Source organism: Bos mutus, chromosome 20 (assembly GCF_027580195.1).
Source record: "Bos mutus isolate GX-2022 chromosome 20, NWIPB_WYAK_1.1, whole genome shotgun sequence".
Lineage (NCBI taxonomy): Eukaryota > Metazoa > Chordata > Mammalia > Artiodactyla > Bovidae > Bos > Bos mutus.
This window is the reverse complement of record NC_091636.1, coordinates 69,144,588-69,164,077: the sequence shown is the minus strand read 5'-3', so window position 1 is coordinate 69,164,077 and position 19,490 is coordinate 69,144,588. Positions and strand designations below refer to the sequence as shown.

The window sequence follows — 19,490 nt, the reverse complement described above, 5'->3', positions numbered from 1 at the left end:
GTGGTGTTTTGTGAGCAAGCAAGACGCGCCAGGGCTGCGAAACTGCAGACCCCGGTGTCCGCCAGCTGTAAACCCGCGTCGACAGGTTGTCAGACGGCCGGGCGCGCCGACCGGGACGCGGCCTGCGGTCCCGCCCCGGCCGCCCGGGCGCTTGGCGGGCGGAGGTGGCCCGGCCGGCGCGGGGCACCACGTGCTCGGCGGGAGGGGCAGGAGCGGCCGGCGAGGGCGGGCGGCGGGGAGGGGGCGGGCGAGGAGCGGGGGAGCCGGGGGCGGGGCCAGAGCTCAAGGGGATGCCAATCAAAGCATCAACTTCAAATTGTGTCTGAAAGCCGCGCCGCCGAGCGGAGGGCGGCCGCCGCAGTCGGCGCGCGATCGCGGAGCCGGGCGCAGCCGGGAGCCGGGCGCCAGCGAGCACCGGGCCGAGGAGCAGCCACCGGCCCCCGCCTCCGGGCCGGCCCGAGCGCGCCCGGCCGGCGGCCCGCTGCCCCCCACTCCGGCACCCGCCTTCCCTAGCCCCGCGCCTAACCTCCCCCGCCTCTTTGATACTTGCCCGCCGCCGCCGCCGCCGCCGACTCCGCGGACATGTCCTTTCCGCAGCTGGGCTACCCGCAGTACCTGAGCGCCGCGGGGCCCGGCGCCTACGGCGGCGAGCGCCCGGGGGTTCTTGCAGCGGCCGCCGCCGCCGCCGCGGCCGCCGCCTCGTCGGGCCGGCCGGGGGCGGCGGAGCTGGGCGCGGGAGCCGGGGCGGCAGCGGTCACCTCGGTGCTGGGCATGTACGCGGCGGCCGGCCCCTACGCGGGCGCGCCCAACTACAGCGCCTTCCTACCCTACGCCGCCGACCTCAGCCTCTTCTCGCAGATGGTGAGTGCTCCCGGCCCGCTCTCACGCGTTGCCCTCCGGTGGCGCGATCAGGGCGCCCGGGCCGAGGGGGCGGGGGCCCGGGCGGGGAGACCGAGCGGCCCAGTCCGGCGGGGCGGAGGCGGCGGGGAGCGCTGAGAGGCCGGCCGGGTAACGGCCAGGCCCGTGGGCCTGGGGAAGCGGGGAGTTGGGAGGCCTGGGCCGCTCGGGGGGTCCCAGTGGGAGTAGGGAGGCCCACGGAGCAGGCCGGGGGCCAGCGGCCCGCGCTGAAGGTCGGGAAAACTCGTGCCCGACGCCCCCGATTCGGTGGCGGCCGCGGCGGGGCAGGCGGGCCCTTTGCCCGGCCGCCCCTTCCCGGGCCGTGGGCCCCGCTGCGCGACCTTTTCAGCTTTGGGGCCGGGACCGGAGACTCGATTTTTCCTCCTCTCGGGCAGAACTCGTGCGGTTGTATTCCGTGCACCCGAGGGAACCTTTTAAAGCGAAATAGAGGCGGTCAGAATAAGGCTAACAATGGAGATCGGACGGGCCGAGGGGGTCTCCAAGGCCGGAGTGCAAATTTGAAATTTAAAAACAAAAAGGCGAAATAATTGTTGGCGTCTGAAACGGTGTTTGCTTTGACTTCCGTAAGTTGTCAAAGTTTTCATTTCATTTGCACCGAAAAGAAAAGCGCTTTTCTTCTTGCGTTATATAATGGAGGATTAAAAAGAACAGTGTCCCTAGGCTTAAAATAAATGCTGTCCTCTTAGCCTCTTGTCCCAGTGGGTGTCAGATATGGGGGTGGGGTGGGGAGTGTGCTGCAGATTGAATGCTCCGCAGGGCCGTTGGTCTAAGGGATCCATTTCTCTAAGGTCTGCCTGCGAAGTCTAGTTTAAAACTTCGGACTGCTGGGGACTGCACGCCGGGCGCAGGGGTCGGGGAGGCAGCCCCCTCCTGCTCTGCTGCCGCAGGGTCATGCAGTTTGCAGGCACCCCCCTCCCCCCCGCAGGTCTCCCCTCTCCGCGAAGAAGAGACAGAAAATAAACACCCGGCAACTGTACAGGAGCAAGACGGCCGGCGTGCTTTGCTGGAACTTTTCTTGTAGTTTTGAAAAGAAAGCCTATTTCTCTGAAAGCGACCCCAGCTGCCGTTGAGCTCGGTTGCTCTGGAAAAAGATCAGCTCCCATTTTGTTCTGGCGGCGGGGATGCCGGGGAAGCGATGAGAGATTTACAAGGTATCCTTTCAAAGAGAATTCCCAGCAGAGAGGCGGCCGAAATGTCTTCCTTACAGTTACAACCAAAATAATTAGAAACGTGCAAAGGACGTTTTGCAAAGATTAGGCAGAAAACGAAATCTGGCCAGAGAAACGTTGTCTGTGTGGTTTCGACCACCGAACTAAATAGTCCAAGAAATCTTCTGCTTTTTGCAACTTTCTCAGAGTCGGAGGTCCCCGTCTGCTAACACAACTCGACAGTTTTTACATGGAGATTTTCTGTTTTAAAAAAATATATATATATATTTTTTTAAACAGAAAATTTGAATACAGTTATGTGCCATTTGGGAAACCTACCTGTGTTTGCGCAGGAGGGTGGGGGCCCTGCGGTGAGGACCCACTCCTATTGTACTGTGGTTGGAAACAGAGATGCTTATTTTTTTGTTTGTTTTAATGGCAAATTATTTAGAAATCCACCCCCAAGGGTATGTGTGCGTGTGTGCCTGTGTTTCCTCCTGGACTCCTGTCCCTTCTTGGAAAGAAAGCCTAAATCCAAACTCGAATTCTAGGCCGAGGTTTTCCAAGCCCTTACGGTGGGGGATTTGGAAGTCAAAAGATAAAATTGTGAGTGAATGTCTGTCTGGGCAATTTATGGTAATAATGAGGCCTAATGAGGTTGTTAGAAAGATAAAATGTTATTTACCAAAAAACCTGGTGGGATAATTTGACTTGCTGTGTTTTACTACCGATGATAAAAAGAATATTGATTGCAAATAAATCACCGCCTCTAAATGCCTGCAAACAGTTTGTGCTTGCTAGCTCCTGATCAAAGTCAAACTTGAGAAGGGGCCGCGGAAGCGGTTCTGCTTCGCGCAGCCGGCGCTCGGGGCCTCGCGTTAATGTTTTACCGGATAAGCCTTCTTTTTGTATTTAAAAAAAACAAACGGTGTTTTTGTTATTGTTGTCGATCCCGGCCAGGATTAAAATTTTAAATTGCCCGTCACCCACTATAGACCTTTAAGTGCGGGTGAGCCATTCTATGCAGATTTAACTTGGGAGCTAAAAGGAGTATGCTTTCATTTTAAATTGCTGGCGGATTTGGATTCTCTGAAAACCCGGGACGGTTTATTTTGTTTGACCCCCTCAGGGTAGAAGGGAGGGGGGGCCTGGGCTCTCGGTCCTCCGAGTTTGGAGAAACTGTTTTATCAGCCCAGTTAAAAGGTTTTTCCCTCGAGCGAGTGTGAGATAAACTTGGAAATCCAGGCTTCTGGAGTGGTTGTGGGAGGTGGGGGTGGGGGCAGCAAGGGCGGCCTAGGGAAATTCTGGGGGCCCCCGGCGCCCGCTGTGGTCTTCGGAGCACATTTCGAGGATTCTGGAACTTTTCTTGAGTGACCAAAAAAAAAAAAAAGTCTCGGTGATTGGCGGAAGCGCCGCTTCTGGGGGCGGTTTGTGACCTGACCCCCTCTTCCAACCCGGGTGGTGCATTAGGGTAGGCTTCCTGCTCCGGAGCAGGCTGGACTGTCTGCCCCCGGCTCGCGCAGTTTCGGGGACTCACCTCTCTGTCTCTCTGTCTCTCTCTCTGCCGCTTTCCCCCTCCTCCCTCGCTGGGCCTTGTGGCTGCAGGGTTCACAGTATGAGCTCAAGGACAACCCCGGGGTGCACCCCGCCACCTTCGCGGCCCACACGGCTCCCGCCTACTACCCCTACGGGCAGTTCCAGTACGGGGACCCCGGGCGGCCCAAGAACGCCACGCGGGAGAGCACCAGCACGCTCAAGGCCTGGCTCAACGAGCACCGCAAGAACCCCTACCCCACCAAAGGCGAGAAGATCATGCTGGCCATCATCACCAAGATGACCCTCACGCAGGTCTCCACCTGGTTCGCCAACGCGCGCCGGCGCCTCAAGAAGGAGAACAAGGTGACGTGGGGCGCGCGCAGCAAGGACCAGGAGGACGGCGCTCTCTTCGGAAGCGACACCGAGGGGGACCCGGAGAAGGCTGAGGACGACGAAGAGATCGACCTGGAGAGCATCGATATCGACGAGCACGACGGCGACCAGAGCAACGAGGACGAGGAGGACAAAGCCGAGGCGCCGCGCGCGCCCGACGCGCCCACGGCCCTCGCGCGAGACCAGGGCTCGCCGCTGATGGCCTCCGACGCACTCAAGCCCCCAGACTCGCCCCTGGGCTTGGCCAAGGAGCTCCCGGAGCCCGGCAGCACGCGCCTGCTGAGCCCTGGCGCTGCGGCGGCGGGCGGCCTGCAGGGCGCGCCGAACAGCAAGCCCAAGATCTGGTCGCTGGCCGAGACGGCCACCAGCCCCGACGGTGCGCCCAAGGCCTCGCCGCCGCCGCCTTCCGGCCACCCCGGCGGCGCGCACGGGCCCCCCGCGGGCTCGCCGCTGCAGCACCCCGCCTTCCTGCCCAGCCACGGACTGTACACCTGCCACATCGGCAAGTTCTCCAACTGGACCAACGGCGCATTCCTCGCACAGGGCTCGCTGCTTAACGTGCGCTCCTTCCTGGGCGTGGGCGCGCCGCACGGCCCGCACCTGTCGGCGCCGCCCCCGCCGCAGCCACCGGTCCCCGTGGCCGCGGGGGTGCTCCACGGCGACAAGGCCTCGGCCCGTAGCAGCCCCTCGCTCCCAGGTATGGCACCCAGGGGCATCCGCCCGCCCCAGGCCAGGAATCTGGGAACCAGGCGAGCCTGGAGCGGAGGGGAGCACTAGCCGGGGAGGGGGCTGGGGCAAGGGGAGCACTAACTCAGGGGTGGGGTGGTGGAGGGGATCAGTGGCCCAGTGGGGGGGGGGTAGAGGGGAGCACCGAGGCGGGGGAAGGCGATGTATAGGGGAGCACTAGCCCGGGGAGGATGGCGTGGAGGGCATCACCGGCCAGGAGGGGCGTTGGCTGGGGGCACTGACTGCCCCGGAGGGTGAGACCCAGTGGCCACTGGGCTGGGATTGAGCCACGATTCCTGTCTGAAGTAGAGGAGGGAGACCAAGGCACTCGGCTCCCCGAGAGAGCCTTGCTCACTCACTGGCTTGCCCTGGGGGTCGGGGGTGTTTCTGGAGGCACTTTCCAGGGGCGGGGAGGGGGGAGGCCCAGCGCCCCTCCTCAGCACCCCTCCCGCGTCTGGGTCCTAAGCTCGGTGTCTCCCCCTCCCTCCCAGAGAGAGACCTCCTCCCCAGACCGGACTCGCCGGCGCAGCAGTTGAAGTCGCCCTTCCAGCCAGTGCGCGACAAGTGAGTGCCCGTGGGCCTTTACTGCTGGGCTGGGGGTGAGGGGTGGGGGGCGGTATCGGGGTCGGGCAGCCCGTGTGGACCGCGCGCGCGCGCGCCCTGGCCCGCCAGCCCCGCGGCACCCCAGCCGGCTGGCGGAGTCCACCCGAGTTTCTCCCGAGCCGGGAGCCGCGCCGGGCCGGCGACCCCGCGCCCCCTCCCCGGGCTCTCGGTGGGCAGAGTCCTCCGGCCGGGTTCCAGCTTCCGTCCACTGACAGCGCTGTTCTTGTCTCGCTGTTTCCCCCCCCCACCCCTGCAGCTCGCTGGCCACGCAGGAAGGGACGCCGCGGATTCTAGCAGCGCTCCCGTCGGCCTGATCCAGGGTCGTCTCTGATTTTCCCCGGGGGGAGGGGGGAGATCTTTGGGAGGGAAGGGATGAGGGAGGAATTAAGACAAAAATTTCAGACCGGTGCAAAGGACAGATCTGGCCACGAAGTCGAGGACTCCCATCCATCGCTTTCTGCAGAAAGGGGCTCCTCCGACCCGAGCTCCGCATCCAGGCAGCCCGGCCGGCCTGTGCCCGAGGCTCGGTGGCTGTCACCGTGCTCCGGGTGACTATCGGTTCGGTAAATGCCCCCACCACGTGCTTGTGTCTTCCCCCCCCCGCCCCCGCCCCTTCCTGTATATAGAGTGATTTCAGATTGTAAATAGCGCGTCAGCGAACTTGTCTAAATCATATATTTTTGTCTAATAAACTAAGCGAAATGGTGGCCCCTGCTCCTGCTGCTGTGTGTGGCTGGGCGTCGCCGCGGGCGTCCTCAACCCTGGAATCCGAAATCCTGGCAGGGGGCTTCTACTCCCCCTGCCTGGGGAAAGGGGCTCCTGGGGAGTTTCCGCCCCTGAAGGCCGGTGTTTCTCAGCCTTTCCGCTGTTGTTGAATTTGATAATGTTGTTACCAGGGCAGTTTCTGGTTGGCAGTTCAGTTCCTTGCAACTCTTACAGATTTATCTGGGCATGCCTTTCTCAGGACATAAATGAGTTCGGTTTTAGGCAGTTTATAAAACGATTTTTTTTTTTTTTTAAGTGGGAAACGATGGGCCGGGGGAATGAAAAGAATTTTCAATCCTGTCCCCAAAGGAGAACTTCTATTTGAAATCAATTTATAACCAGTTGTCTGAGCGGTGCACTGCGGCGTCGGGGTGTTTCGTGGGTAGAATGAGGACATAATGGAGTATGAAATTTTGCTTTCAGTTTATTTTTTAGTTATTTGGCTAAATCACACTCGGATAAATTGGAAGTTTCTTTTTTTTTTAAACACTCCTGCTGACAGGCCAGGGATGCAGCTAGGTAGTTCTCTGGGCTTGAGCAAGGGGGCTGCTATAATGGCGGCGGGGTGGGACAGTGACAAAGAGGGCAGCGGGCTTTGGTCTCCATGGGACGCCCCTTTAAACCCAGGCGCCCTGCCCTGGGCACACCCAGGGAGCCGAGGAGCCAGTATCGCCCAGATGGCCGCCGCGCTTGGGAGGCAGCCGGAGCGATGGTAGGAGACAAAGCGGGTGGAGCGTGGACGCGCGGCTGAGAGCCGGCCAGGCGCCTGCGGGGACCGCAGCGGTCAGGACTGGGGCGCTCAGAGCAGGGCGCACAACCTGCGCTTCCAGAGGGTGCCGGACACTCGGCATTGAATTCGTTAGCGCTGAGAAAGCAAACGTTTATAAAACCGCCCGCGAGGATGGAGGGAGGCCGCGGGGTTAGCCGTCCGCCTGGGGCCAAGGCCGAGTCCCTGGTGCCGAGCTGGACATTTCCGACCCCCAGCCCAGCCTCCATATTCGTCCTGGAGCCCTCCAGGACCCGCTGTCCCCGGGGGCTACTTTCCTCGGCGAGGATCGCGGCTGAGGGGACGGAACAGGCGGGGTGCCGTTCCTCTGCGGCGGCGGAAGGGGCGCTGGCTCAGCGAACGAACGGGGCGTGCACACCTCTGGCTCCCCGGCCCCGGCGCCCGCGTCCTTCTCCAGCGCGCCCCCAGCCCCCATCAGTCTAAAGGAAGAGGTTTCCGCCGGGTCCCCCAGGCTGGAAGGAGCCCGAAGGGGCGAACACACGTGCGGGGGTGGGGGAGTGCCTGGGTGGGGAGCAGAGGGGCGGCCGGGGGCCGGGCCTCGGAGCCGAGGGGCCGCCGCGGTGGAGCCGCGTCCGGTCCCAACCGACGTGCTCGAGGCGCCCTCTATGGGTTGCGGGCGGGATGGGGGGCTGATGGAGGTGTCCTTCCTGGGGGTCCTCCTTGGCTTTGGGGCTCTGCTGTGGGCGACAGGCTCGAATGATAATGGAGGGCTTTCTCTGTGTTCTAGAGCGCCGCCTGGTTGTTTGAAATGGAGGGGGGCTTGCGGTGCTGGGCTTCCTGGGTAGGCTGCTGGCATGGGGTTGGTGGGGGGTGGGCGGTGGGTTGTTGAGCCAGGAATCCCCTCCGGCCTTTGCCAGGAATCCCCACTGGGCTTTGTGAATCGGCAGAGGAGCTCTGACCTGTCCTCCTTGCTAGGACTTGAGGGGTGAGACGGGCCCTCGGCTCTCAGTCCAGAGTCCTTGGGCAGAGCCTTGGGCCCGCGCCTTGATCTCTGGGAACCAGGGTATCTAATTCTGTGTCTGGGGAGGGGGCGCACCTACCAACATTGGAGGAGGCGCGCTCTGCTCCTCTGATGAGGGTTGGAGCTCCCAGCCCACAGCCAGCTTGCTCTCCAGGTGGGCAAGGCGTTTGCGGAGACTCCTGATCGCCTCTGGGAGGCTGCAGGTGGGACTCGGGTGGGCCCGGGAATCCTCTGTTCCTGGCCCAGCTCCGCCCTTTCACCCCTAGCCTCCCAACAGTCTAAGAGGCTGGTCCATGCCTGCAACTCTGCTTTCAACCCAGCTTTCCATTCTTCATTTTTCTCCAGTACACTTGGGACCCCGGGCCACACTGTGCTCACCAGGGGCTTCCGAGGCGTCAGAAGCCTGTGGCCAGAAGTCTGGAGGGTCTGTGCTCCCCTCCTGGGGACCGAAGCTCCCACCAAAGAAATCAGATCGCCAGCCTCAGAGTTATTTTTTTCCTCCAGTGAAGAGCTGGACATGAATTTTTAATCGCGCGTTGAAAGGCATTTTTGTCCTTTGTGTGGTATTTGTTTACATCTCTCCAGCGCCTGCAGCCACCTAAGGGCGTGCACGCCAAGGGTGTGCGGTGCCCACAGGGAGGCCCTGAAATACCTGGGAGCGGACCTGGAAAGCGCCTTGGCTTTAAAGCAAAAGTGGAAGTGTTTCTGGAACTTTCTGTGTGTGCAGAGGCCCTCTCTCCTGCCTTCCTCCCACCCCTGCCCAGCACAGTTTTGTAGGCTGACAGTTGTCTTATCAGGAGACCCAACCTGACTGTGTAAGGGTGACGGACATCCGCTGGGTGAAGGCTGGCGACTTGTCCTCCCTCCTCCGCAGGCACCGGGCTTCCCACAGAAAGGACCCCCCTGCCAAGTCTGAACAGCGCACTTCTGTCTTCCTTGGGTCTTATTTGAGGGAAGAGAAGAAAGAACACATCTGGTTCCGAGACCTCCTCTCTGCTGCGGACCGGCAGCGGTATTGGGAGATGTCCCAGGTGTGGTCTTCTAGACCAGCCCCCTCTCCCCATTCCTGGTTTGAGGACTTGGGGAGCGGGTTGCCAGCCGTGTCTGAACCGATGACCCGCTAGTCTCTGAGATCGTTCCCACCACCCTTCCTTCCCTCCCTCCCCCGATCAATTATATTCACCACCAGCACATTTATTTCGCCTGCGATACGGAGAATTCATATTCATATCTTGGTTTTAGTGGCCTGACACTGATTAATGTAATACTCACTGTGACTCCAAGGGGCCGCCACCCGATGAATCATGCCCTATAAAGTTTCAGTTGTCCTTGTCCATGGGACTCGGCCAGGACGCTCGGAAGCCAGAGGAGGAGGGGGGAGAAGGAGACAGTGAGGTCAGGATGGGCCCTGGTCCTTTCCCCAGATGCTGGGGCCTTGGGGGGCCTGAGCCTCCCTCCTGAGCCGAACCCTCTTTCTGGTCCTGGCCCTGGGGTTCCCTTCCCTTCCCCGTACCAGCCGTCCCGAGGTTGCCAGGTAGCCGAAGCAGGGTCAGGCTGGGGCTGCTGAACGCGCTGGCGAAAGTGACGGGGCTACCTGTGACCAGTAGGAGCAGGGTTTTGCCTCTGGGGCATCCGAACTGGAGGCGGGGAAAGGGGGAAAGGAAGCCAAGTCCAGGGAGGGTTGCTGGTGGGGGCAGCGTAGCACAGGTTTGGGGTACACAGACAGCAGGGCCTTGGAAGGCCTGACCAGCCTCCGGCGCTCTCTGCTCAGGGCCTGGACCACTGAGGCCCCAGCGCAGGGATGCAAGTCGGCCAGGCACTCAGGCTTCCTGGGACCACCGAAAGCCAGACAGAGAAGGCTCTGGTACCCGCCACTGAGCACGCAGCCTGTGCCTTGTGGGCCCGTGAGGCGCCAGGCCCCAGGGAGCCTCCTGCCTCACCTCTCCACCACTGCCCCCCGCAGGATGCGGCTCCAGGTTTGGGTTGGGGGTGTGTGGGGGGGTGGCGGTTGGTGACTCCAGGGTTAGGTGGCCAGGGGGCACAGCTGGGAGGTAGAGCGGGTGAAGCCTGGGGTGGTGACTGCACCCCACCACCTCGAGGGGTCCCCTGAGTGTACGTGGAAGGAACCGGGCCCCGGGAAGGGCCTCCTGGGCGGGGCCATCCACCTAGGGCCCTGGGGGGGGTTGGTGACTGGTCTCTCCACGGAGCTCAGGGCTCTGCTGGGGACAGGAGCCTGCAGGTCCGCCTGGGGCCCCGCCCTAGTCTTAGCTCCCAGGTGCCAGACCTCAGAAGGTCCTCCCCCAGGGATCGCTGGCCCAGCTCCTGAAGCTGGACATGTCCCCTCTCCCTCCCAGGACAGACGTCTGAACACGGGCCCCCCTGGGGGGAGTGCGGGGGTCAGAGGGCCTGGCCAACCTGGCTGCACAGTGCTTTTAGAGACCCCAGAAGTATTTTACTTCCTTTTCAAATAAAAAGTGTTTCTTTTTTCGGTGGAGGAGAACGTGTCAACAAATATGATCCATAGATTCATCTTTAAAATCCAGCAGCCTTCACACCACTTTATTTATCTCATGTTCTGTAGAGGAGCAGGCCCAGGGGCCCTGCAAGTCACCCTGGGGCAGAGGACCCAGAGGGCCCCAGGAGTGGCCTAATATTCTGGAACTGCCTTAAGCGGGAGGTCAGAGGAGGAGGGGGGCCTGAGCTGGCAGCAGGGGGGCGGGCGGCTGGCAGCCCAGGGAGGGAGGTCCCTGGGGTTGCTGGGCCTCAGGGCTGCCGCTCCCCGCCCTCACCAGCACCCCCTGCCCGCCTCCTCAGGCGGGCGCAAGGGCAGCCCTTTCTGCGGCTGCTGTTTGGTTTCTGAAGACGCCACGGGTGTCTCTGATCCCCTAATCCATTTATCCAGCGTCCTGAGCACTGGCTCAATGCAGGGACACAATGGCTCGGCCGCACAGGGGGCTGGGGTGGGGGCGGCGCACCCAGGCACCCCTGCCCCCGCCCCACGGTCCCCACCGTCCCCAGGGTCTCCTGCGGTGGTGGGAATGACACTGAGATGGTTTATGTCTTCTAAACCGAAGGGCTTTTATTCTTAATTCCTTCTACTTGAAGCTGCCCTTTCCGATGGGATGATGCCGCCGGGGTTCCTCTGCTCGGGGAGGGGCTCAGGCTGGCCAGGGCTTGGGGGGCGGGGGCAGCCGCGAAGGGTGGGGCTAGGCGAGCTGGTCACTTGCAGCCTGTCCTCCCTGCCTCTGTCCTGCTTGCTTGTTTGTCGCTGCTGTGCCTGGCTTGTTACTGAATTTTAAACGTATGCTTAATTGCCGGGTCCTCCAATCGCTGTGGCAGTGTCTGAAAATATTAAATACATCTGTGAGATGGTGGGCACCAGAAATTAAAAAAGGTGCGGGCTGCGCTGAATGCTAAGAAGATCTCACAATGAAGTGATTAACATTTTTATGAATAAAATTAATCACGCATTAACTCTGCGGGCACAGTACATCTGAAAGCCAAATGTGGCCCCACCAGCCCCCTTTCTTACACCGGAGAACTTCTGAGGCCTCCTGGGCCCAGGGCAAACATCCAGCCATTAGGAATCTCGGAATATTTATGAGAGGATGTGTCAATAACAGCTATCTGAATTTGAGGCAAGGAAAAGAGAAACTCCAAAAATACCACCACCGCCAACCATATAACAGCCAGATTAAAAAAAGCAGGCGGCAATTTTTTTTTTTCTGTCCTTTAGCAAATGCTTGGTCAAAACCGGCCTTTTCCGTGCTTGGCTATTCCTTTGGGGTTGTGTGGACCTGGGCCCCAGAGTGCAGCAGGCGGTGATGGGTTCCCCTCCCGAGAGCCCTTGTCCAGGAGGTCAAGGTGCCTGGGGACATGGATGGAGCCCAGGGTGGACCTCCGCGTTATTAAAATTTCCAGCCTCGCAGATAATCAAGCACGGTTTCTCGTGTGCCCGCCTGCCTGCTCCTCCGTTCTCATCTCTTGCCTCTGTGGTTTTGGGATTATTCCAGCAGGCTGTACAAAGGGAAGCGAAGGCATCTACAGTGTCGCTCTGCAGCCCTGGTGACCCAGCGGCCTTGCCAGTTTGTTGGGGCTCCCAGCTCATGTGTGGAGCAGAAGGTGGAATCAAAGCTGTGCGTCTCCTCCCCTCTGTGCAGCCCTCTTTCACCGCCGTGGCGAATCTCTCCCAGCTCCATGAACCAATCAAACAACGGCCCCTGTTTGAGTTGATATATTAATATTTACTGAGGATTTGCCAGGTCGGGGCTAAGTGTCAGCAGATCGCTAGGGCTGTCCTGTGGGAATAATTAAACAAGTCTCGCCGCACTCCATCCTCCTAACATCTTTATTAATCTTTTTCGTTTTCCCCTTCCCCCTCCTGAAAGAGTACATTGAAATATTGCTTTTGCAACCTTGGAGAAAGGTTTAGACTAAATAACAGGGAAAACACGGTGTGGGCGATGTGTTTAGCTGGGTGGGTCTCCGGACCCTCCTCTGGCAGGTGTCTGAGGGGAGGGAGGTCCTGGTGGGTGACTTATGGCCCAGCCGTGGTGGGTTTCACCTGCCTGGTCTGACACATTTATCCTGAACAATCCACCAGAGACAATCCTACCATTTCTGAGATGCGGGCCACACCCCGGCCGTGCCTCGTCGTCCACTCTGCAGAGCAAGGGGCTGCCAGCGGTGGCTTCTGGGTGTCTGCCTTCTTCTGAGTGATTATAGGTTACACTTAGAACAAGTTGGACAATTGTCTTTAATAAGCTTCGTAATTAGTGTCGGGACGCCTCATTACAAGTCATTGCCTGTAGCAGTCCTGGGCCAAACAGCCCTTCTGCAATCTGATTTATTTTTTATCAGGCAGCAGGGCTGTCTGGAGTTTTTGTTTGTATAATGGGGGCCTGCACCAGGCCCCCAGTGTAAAAATACCACCAGGAAATTAATTGCTTCTGTGTGGATCCACCGCAGATGTGTCCTGTTGCTCGGGATGGTATATTTTTGACTTTGCTATCCTGGGGTGAGTAGTGGAAAAAAAAAAGAAACACAATATGAGAGCCAGCAATGCAAACATATTAGCATCACTGTGGATTCAGTGTGGCATAATTGAAAACATGGGGTTTCAGGGGAGGATGTGCAGGGAGAGGTCAAGTTTCTGGAAAGATTTTCTTTTTTTTTTTCCTTCCTATTCTCTTTCACAATTTTATTGATTTATTTGTTTGTTTATAAATGGATATACGTATGCCTTCTAAACAGACCCACCCCTGGGCAGACACGTGGCTGGGATGTCTTATAATAACAAGCTCTGATGGAGTGGCTGGTTCCCCGCTCTGAGCCTGAAAGCGGGGCCCTGGTTGAGGCCCACGGTCTGACGCTCTCACAGCCCAGTCTGGGCTGCGTGTCCAGGCTCCAGCCCAAAGGGGCCTCCGGCAGCTCTAGATGGGTCGGCCTCGTGTGTGCTCCACCTTGGCATGTGTGTGCACGTCACGTGTGAACAAGCCATGTGCACAGATCTTTCTCCTATGTCCTCAGCGCCCCTCCCCGGGCCCAGATATAAATTAATACTCTTTCATCACACGGATTGACCCCTACATTCTGATGAGGTTGCAAATGCCTCCCCTCACTTAGCACATTTAAAGGATATTTTAAGCCTACTTCCTGCCTAATTAGGACTTGTCCCTGGTACGCTCTGTCCTTGGCACCGGACGTTGTTGTCGGCGATTCTACACGGATCTCCGCACGAGGGTGGATGTGTGGTCCCCATGCTGGGTTGCTCAGTCATGCCCGACTCTTGGTGACCCCATGGACTGTAGTCCGCCAGGCTCCTTTGTCTGTGGGATTCTCCAGGCAAGAATGCTGGAGTGGGTTGCTGTGTCCTCCTCCAGGGGATCTTCCTGACCCAGGGTTAAACCTGCATCTCTTAGGTCTCCTGCATTGGCAGGCGGGTTCTTTAGCACAAGCACCGCCTGGGAAGCCCGTATAGTCCCCAGGTCCTCTGACTTTTCTAGAACAGTTTGATGAGCTTCATCCTCCTCTTCGTCTGTTTTGAGGCTGTGTGATGTCTGCTTTTCATGCTCAGCTCTGTGTCGGGATGGAGTTTGTCAAATTGACCACAGCCGACTCAACTTATTTATGGAAAAAAAAAAAAAGAGGTGAAGGCGGACCGCCTGATGTCATGATAAAAGTCATAAAATGCTGAGGATTGGGAGGGAAGATAAATAGGTTTCCTCCACGGAAGAACAGATTGCTGTGACTCTGGGCTCCTGTAGATGCCACAGACGCTTCTGCAGAGACGTCGTCTCTAGAACGTACCCGGCTGGCTTAGCAGGATCCTGTCCCCTGAGGACTCTAGCAGTCCCTCCTGGGGTTCCACATCACTCTGAGTACTCAGGTCTCATCGACAGCGAACGCGTGCAGGCGACAGGTGGGTGGGGGCCCCCCAACAGAGCTGCACGCCAGGCACCCCTTGCTGGTTGCGCATGAGGACACCGGTGGGGGTCAGGGCCTGGGGGCGCCACCTCCCAGTGTCCAGATGAAGCCAATGGGTGAACTCGGGAGCAGAGGCGGTGAGTGGGACCCAAGAGTGCCCAGGGTGGGGTGTGTGTGTGAGAGAGACAGGCAGACAGTGAGAGGCAGAGGTTGAGAGAGGTAAACTCACAGAGATGAAAACCCAGACCCACGTGTTTCCCTCACCCCGGGTTCCTCCCCAAGCCTCCTTTCCCAATACCTGTCACACCCGCCCCTCAGGGAAAGGTGTTCAGATGCCTGTTTCCCAGCAGCTCCGGCCGGCTCCTGTTTCAGCAGGTGATGGGGGGCGGGGCTGGTCTTTTGCATTTTAAGTCACGGTCATTCTGAAAGCCAGGTGGAGCCTACACCTGGAGGACCATAGCGTGGATCCCAAGCTGCACTCAATCCCTTCCCATTAAAGAATCAGCTGGAGGGTCACCTCTCCTGCCTCACTGATCCTGAGCTGCAAGGGTCTAAGCTCTGCAGGAGCACACAGACCCGTTTTCGGTGGGCAGAGTCGTCTGCGTTCTCTGGGGTGGGGGGGTGGTGCATCGCGCAGTGCGAGCTCTGCCTCTGGGCCAGCCCCGGGGTTCCACACGCCTTGCTGACGTCTGTGCTGAGCTGCCCGGGGAAAGCGGACCTTCCCTGACATCCTGCCGAGCCCATGGCCGGCGGGGCCATGCATCAACTCCCAGAAGTGAAAAAGGAAGTGGTGAAATGTTGCCCGTCCCCGGTGGGTCCCACATCCGTCACACCAGCAGTCTCTCCAGACGCTTCCTTCCAGGATCTCCCCCAGTTCCGAGCGTCGCGGGTTCGCCATGCCCGACATCAACCTGTACGTGTGGACGGCGTTTTCTCTTTCACTTGTCATACAGTCGAGAATCAAAAAGTAGACGACAGTTGCTCCAGTCATAGCCAGATGCATACAGGGGTGAGGCCGCCTCCTCTGGTGAACAGCGAGGCTGCGGGCGCCTGATGGGAAACTGTTGTCCCTGTCCCTCCGGCTCCAGGAGGGACGAACCACTGTGGGCAGCGTCATCCGAGGAAAGCTGGGTGCGGCCCACAGCCGGCTTCCACCCTCAGGGCGGGGAGCCAACTACAGCACCCTCTTTAGGGCAGGAGTCTTGAATCCGAGCACCCACTTGGCTGTGTGTTTTCCCTCCTTTCTTGCCATGGGCCATGTCGCTTCAGTCGTGTCCAGTTCTTTGCAACCCCATGGACTGGAGCTCACCAGGCTCCTCTGTTCATGAGCTTTCCCAGGCAAGAACACGAGTGGGTTGCCCTTTCCTTCTCCGGGAAATCTTCCCCACCCAGGGTGCGAACCTGCATCTCTTATATCTCTGGCATTGTTTTCTCTCCCTTCTTACCCACACCTAAATGTAAAGATAGGAAAGAATGTCTCAGCCAAGTTGGAGACCAGCCTCATCTTTAAGGACTAAAGTTGTTTTCTCCTGGGAAATACTTCTTCCCATTTCTAAGAAAGAAAAACAAATTAAGCTATAAGGAAGATGCTCAAGACCTTCCCAGGCATCAAATAGCTGTTAAAAAACAAACAACATTTTGATAAGCTAAGTATAAGTGGATCAGAAACATGTGGCTTTGGTTTTCCCTAAAAGGCTTACTTTGAACCCCAAATATTTTTAGAAAGTTTGAGGTGTCCAAATGCTCTTCATTTGGGAACACCCAGCCATCATTTTAAGGGAATGGACTCGATACACATGTTTCTAATCTATTTGCAATGATGAGAGTCAACTGCTCATTTTGGAGAGCTTTTGATGTGCAGGCATCCCTCTGGGCTTTAAAAAACCCTCCTGCAGCATCCCTTCCCTCTGACGGCAACTCCGTCTTCCCAGAGTTGCAGAACTGCTCGTCACGCCACAGGTATCGCCGCACGTCTTCCGCTTCCACATCTCGGGGAGGATCTGATCCGTAATGATGCCTTTCCCGTGTTAGGAACATGTGGTCTCGGAAGGAGAGGTGAGGAGATCTCAGGGCAGGTCGCTGTCACTGCTGACCTGTTAGGGGTGACGGTCCCCCGCGGCTGAGCTGCGGAAGATGCTCTCTGGACGTCCACTGACGGAAGGACGTGCTGACGTCACGTTCATTTTGGTGAGCCAGGAGCCAGTGAGCTGCGGCCCCGTGTGATGGTAAACGCGATTCACGTCTCGGGTAGTTAACACCCACCTGCCCAGCACACAGCCTCGAGGGGCGACTCCAGGGTGCCCTCCGGTCTGGGCATGTGAGCCGCACGCACACGCGGGCATAGAGTGTGGGATGAGAGCTCATGGACACAAACATTATCATCTCGGCCTAAATTAGGATGAGTGTTCATTCCTGACGCTTGGAGCTCCCTGGCTCGGTGGTTAAGAAGCCTGCAATGCAGGAGACGCGGGTTTGATCCCTGGGTCGGGAAGATCCCCTGGAGAAGGACATGGCAACCCATTCCAGTATTCTTGCCTGGAGAATCCCGTGGACAGAGGAGCCTGGTGGGCTACGGTCAACGGGGTCTCAAGAGTCAGACATGACTGAGGGACTAAACAACGATTCCTGACATTTAGGGAATGACTGCTGCCTGCGGACAGTGTTTGTAATTTACGTGTGATAATAGGGAAGGGGGGAGTTATTATTTTCTTAATTTTAGGGGTGCAGGCCTGGGGTCAGGAATCGCCCCAGAAGCCCAGGGTTCCCATGACGCTGGCTGCCAGAACAGGATGGAGAGGTTTCCAGGCTCCTTCCGAGCCCCTGCACCCCCGTTGTCAGAGCCCCGCGTCTGGGGACGGTCACATGATGTGTGCTGCCACGTGGTAGAACTTCCCCGTTCCATCAGAGACCTCTGTGGCCCCCAGATCCTTCGCTCACCCCTGGGGATGGAGCCCATCCTCCCGGAGCCGAGGCATTTCAGAATCTGGTTGTCATTTTTCTGTCATCAGGAGGCGAGGCTATTTTTCTTAGTGTCTTTTTATGCCCAAATACGACAAGCTGGCATGTAATTTCCCACACTTTGTCTGTGGGAAGAGGACCTGGCTTCCCGCGGATGCAGACATCGTGTTCCGTGTCAGCCAGGGCGCCTACGGCTCTGAGGACTCGGGGAGCAGTTCATCATCTCGGTTATCCCTGCTGCCTGCCCCGCGCATGGAGATCCTATGCTCCTCCCCCTCCTCATCCCTTCCTCCTCCTCCCTCTCCCTCCTCCTTCCCCCCCACATTCCCCCTCCTCCCTGCCTCTACCTCCTCTCTCTTCCTCCTCCCTCCCCCTCCTCCCCCTCCTCCCTTCTCCTGTCCCCCTCCTCCCTCTTCCCTGTCCCCCTCCCCCCTCTCCCTCTCCCTCCTGCTTTACAGCCCCAGCTGGGTTTGTCTCACGTTCATGAGACTTGTAGACTCCCTCGGGCACAAAGATCCTACATCTGCAGGTAGAAATGTGAGCCCGCCAGGTTGCAGTGAGCTTTCTAAGGACCCACAAGTCCTCCTGTGGATGGAGAAAAGGGAGATGTTCCCAGGGAGGGGGCCGCGGTGGCCAGCAGGTGTTTCGGGACAAGAAGCGGGGGTCCTGCAGGGACGACGAGGAGGGGGCACGCTGACCGGGGTGCGGGTGCCTCTCCACCACAGGACCTGGCTCGCTCACCCCAGCTTCCAGGTCGCCCCTAAATGGACGGCCTTGTCCTCTGTCCTGAAACCCGGAGACCCTCAAGGAGAATTTACTAGAACCTGCTAAAATTCGCCCCTAGGAGCGATGATTCTGTTTCCAGCTGGATCCTGGGCTTCTGACCTAAGCATGTCCCAAGTGACCTGTTCCCTGCGAGACAGCCCGTGCCGACCTCCGGGGGCCTCGTGTTCCATCTGGACAGAGACCATCTCCGCGGAGGGCCCTGCCCGTGGGGCCAGCCGTCCCTGTAAGAGGGGCGTCCTGACCGTGAGGCTGTGGAGTAGCTCTTTGTGCCCAGTGGCTTAAGGACATCCCGGAGCTACCCACGACTTCGGCCACTTCGCTTGAAATCAGACACTCCATTCTGGTGAAGCGGCTCAGGTTCGTGCAGGGATCGGAATGTTCCAGCAGCCAGTTCCAAGGTACTGGAAGGAGAGCAGGAGGCAGGGCTCCCTGGGGAGGCTGAGCTCGGGGAGGGGTGTGCTCAGCCAGCCAGTTAGCGAGCTCCTTCCCGAGGATGTGTCCTCATCCGCGGGGCTTCTCTTCCGAAGGTCCATGGCTGCGGCTGCCCAGAGTGCCCCCATCGTGTCTCCCTCCCTAGTACTTGGCTTTCTGGGTCGGGGTTGGGGGGGCAGGAGCAGGCGGGGGTGTCCCTGCGTTTTAAACACCATTACGGGACTCTGGGGACACATTGGCTGGTCTCCTTCTTGGAGGACCCAGTCCCCGCCATTTTCAGCAGACACGGCACGTTCTATGGTAACTTTCCACGAGCCTGCGGTGGTAGGCCCTCTTTCTGCTGGTGGCGAGAACATTAAATGCAATTTGCTACTTGCCTTTAGCATCTTAGTCCATCAAGAGAGCATTAATTGGTGGCATGAGGGCTGTCCCCTGCCCCCGGGGCCTGGGAGGGGGTCTTTGGGGAGTTCTCAGAGATACAGCATTCCTGTGGCTTTTGGATTGGTCCCTCTGTGTATCAGATGAGATGCTCTAAGAACAAGAACAACTGGGGACTCTGTTCCTCCAAGTGCGGTTTCCAGCCCTTCTGGTTCATGCCTTCGGTGAAAACAATTAACTTTTGTATATTTCAGGATACAGGCAGGACCTTGTGGAAATCTTAGTTAATTATGTGCTATATTAATGTTATATTGATTATGTTATTGCCTGTAAATCCAGTTGCTTAATAAAGCTGCAGTCATTTTGCAATAAAGTTGTGTTTGCAGTCAATTAATGGGTGTCTGGGGGCAGACAGCTATGTGCAGGGGGGCGTTGGCGGGAAGAAAAGTCGTCCCAGGGCTGAAAACCAGAGGAGCCAGCAGAGAACATCAGTTATTTATGCACACGGAGGAATGTAGGTAAGTGTGTGTGCACAGTTGGGCGAAGTCCAGAGGAAAGGCGTATACCCCGTGCACTTATTTTTAGCACAGGGGTCTGGGGACTTGTGAACGGCTGTCTGTATGGGCAGACTCTCCGGGCACTGGGGCAGTGTCTGTACGTGGAGCAGGGTAAC

The 19,490-nt window shown here is 58.6% G+C and overlaps 1 protein-coding gene across 2 annotated transcripts; it reads left to right on the top strand.

The window, feature by feature from the left end:
* The first annotated feature begins 354 nt into the window (after positions 1-354).
* On the top strand, positions 355-19,189 carry IRX1 (iroquois homeobox 1). 2 transcript variants are annotated; one of them, XM_070357755.1, is made up of 4 exons: positions 355-861; positions 3,672-4,692; positions 5,213-5,285; positions 18,066-19,189. In XM_070357755.1, the coding sequence occupies exons 1-4, from the start codon at positions 583-585 to the stop codon at positions 18,103-18,105; spliced, it is 1,413 nt and encodes a 470-aa protein (XP_070213856.1). In that variant the 5' UTR covers positions 355-582; the 3' UTR covers positions 18,106-19,189. The 2 variants fall into 2 exon arrangements, with proteins under 2 accessions (XP_070213856.1, XP_070213855.1); XM_070357754.1 differs by lacking the exon at positions 18,066-19,189 and adding an exon at positions 5,581-6,031 and having other exon boundaries at positions 356-861.
* The last annotated feature ends 301 nt before the right edge of the window (positions 19,190-19,490 follow it).

Coding starts and splice junctions, on each gene's coding strand:
- IRX1 (XM_070357754.1), top strand. CDS start 583: ATGTCCTTTCCGCAGCTGGGCTACCCGCAGTACCTGAGCGCCGCGGGG. Junction 862..3,671: donor TCAGCCTCTTCTCGCAGATG/GTGAGTGCTCCC, acceptor TTGTGGCTGCAG/GGTTCACAGTATGAGCTCAA. Junction 5,286..5,580: donor TTCCAGCCAGTGCGCGACAA/GTGAGTGCCCGT, acceptor CCACCCCTGCAG/CTCGCTGGCCACGCAGGAAG.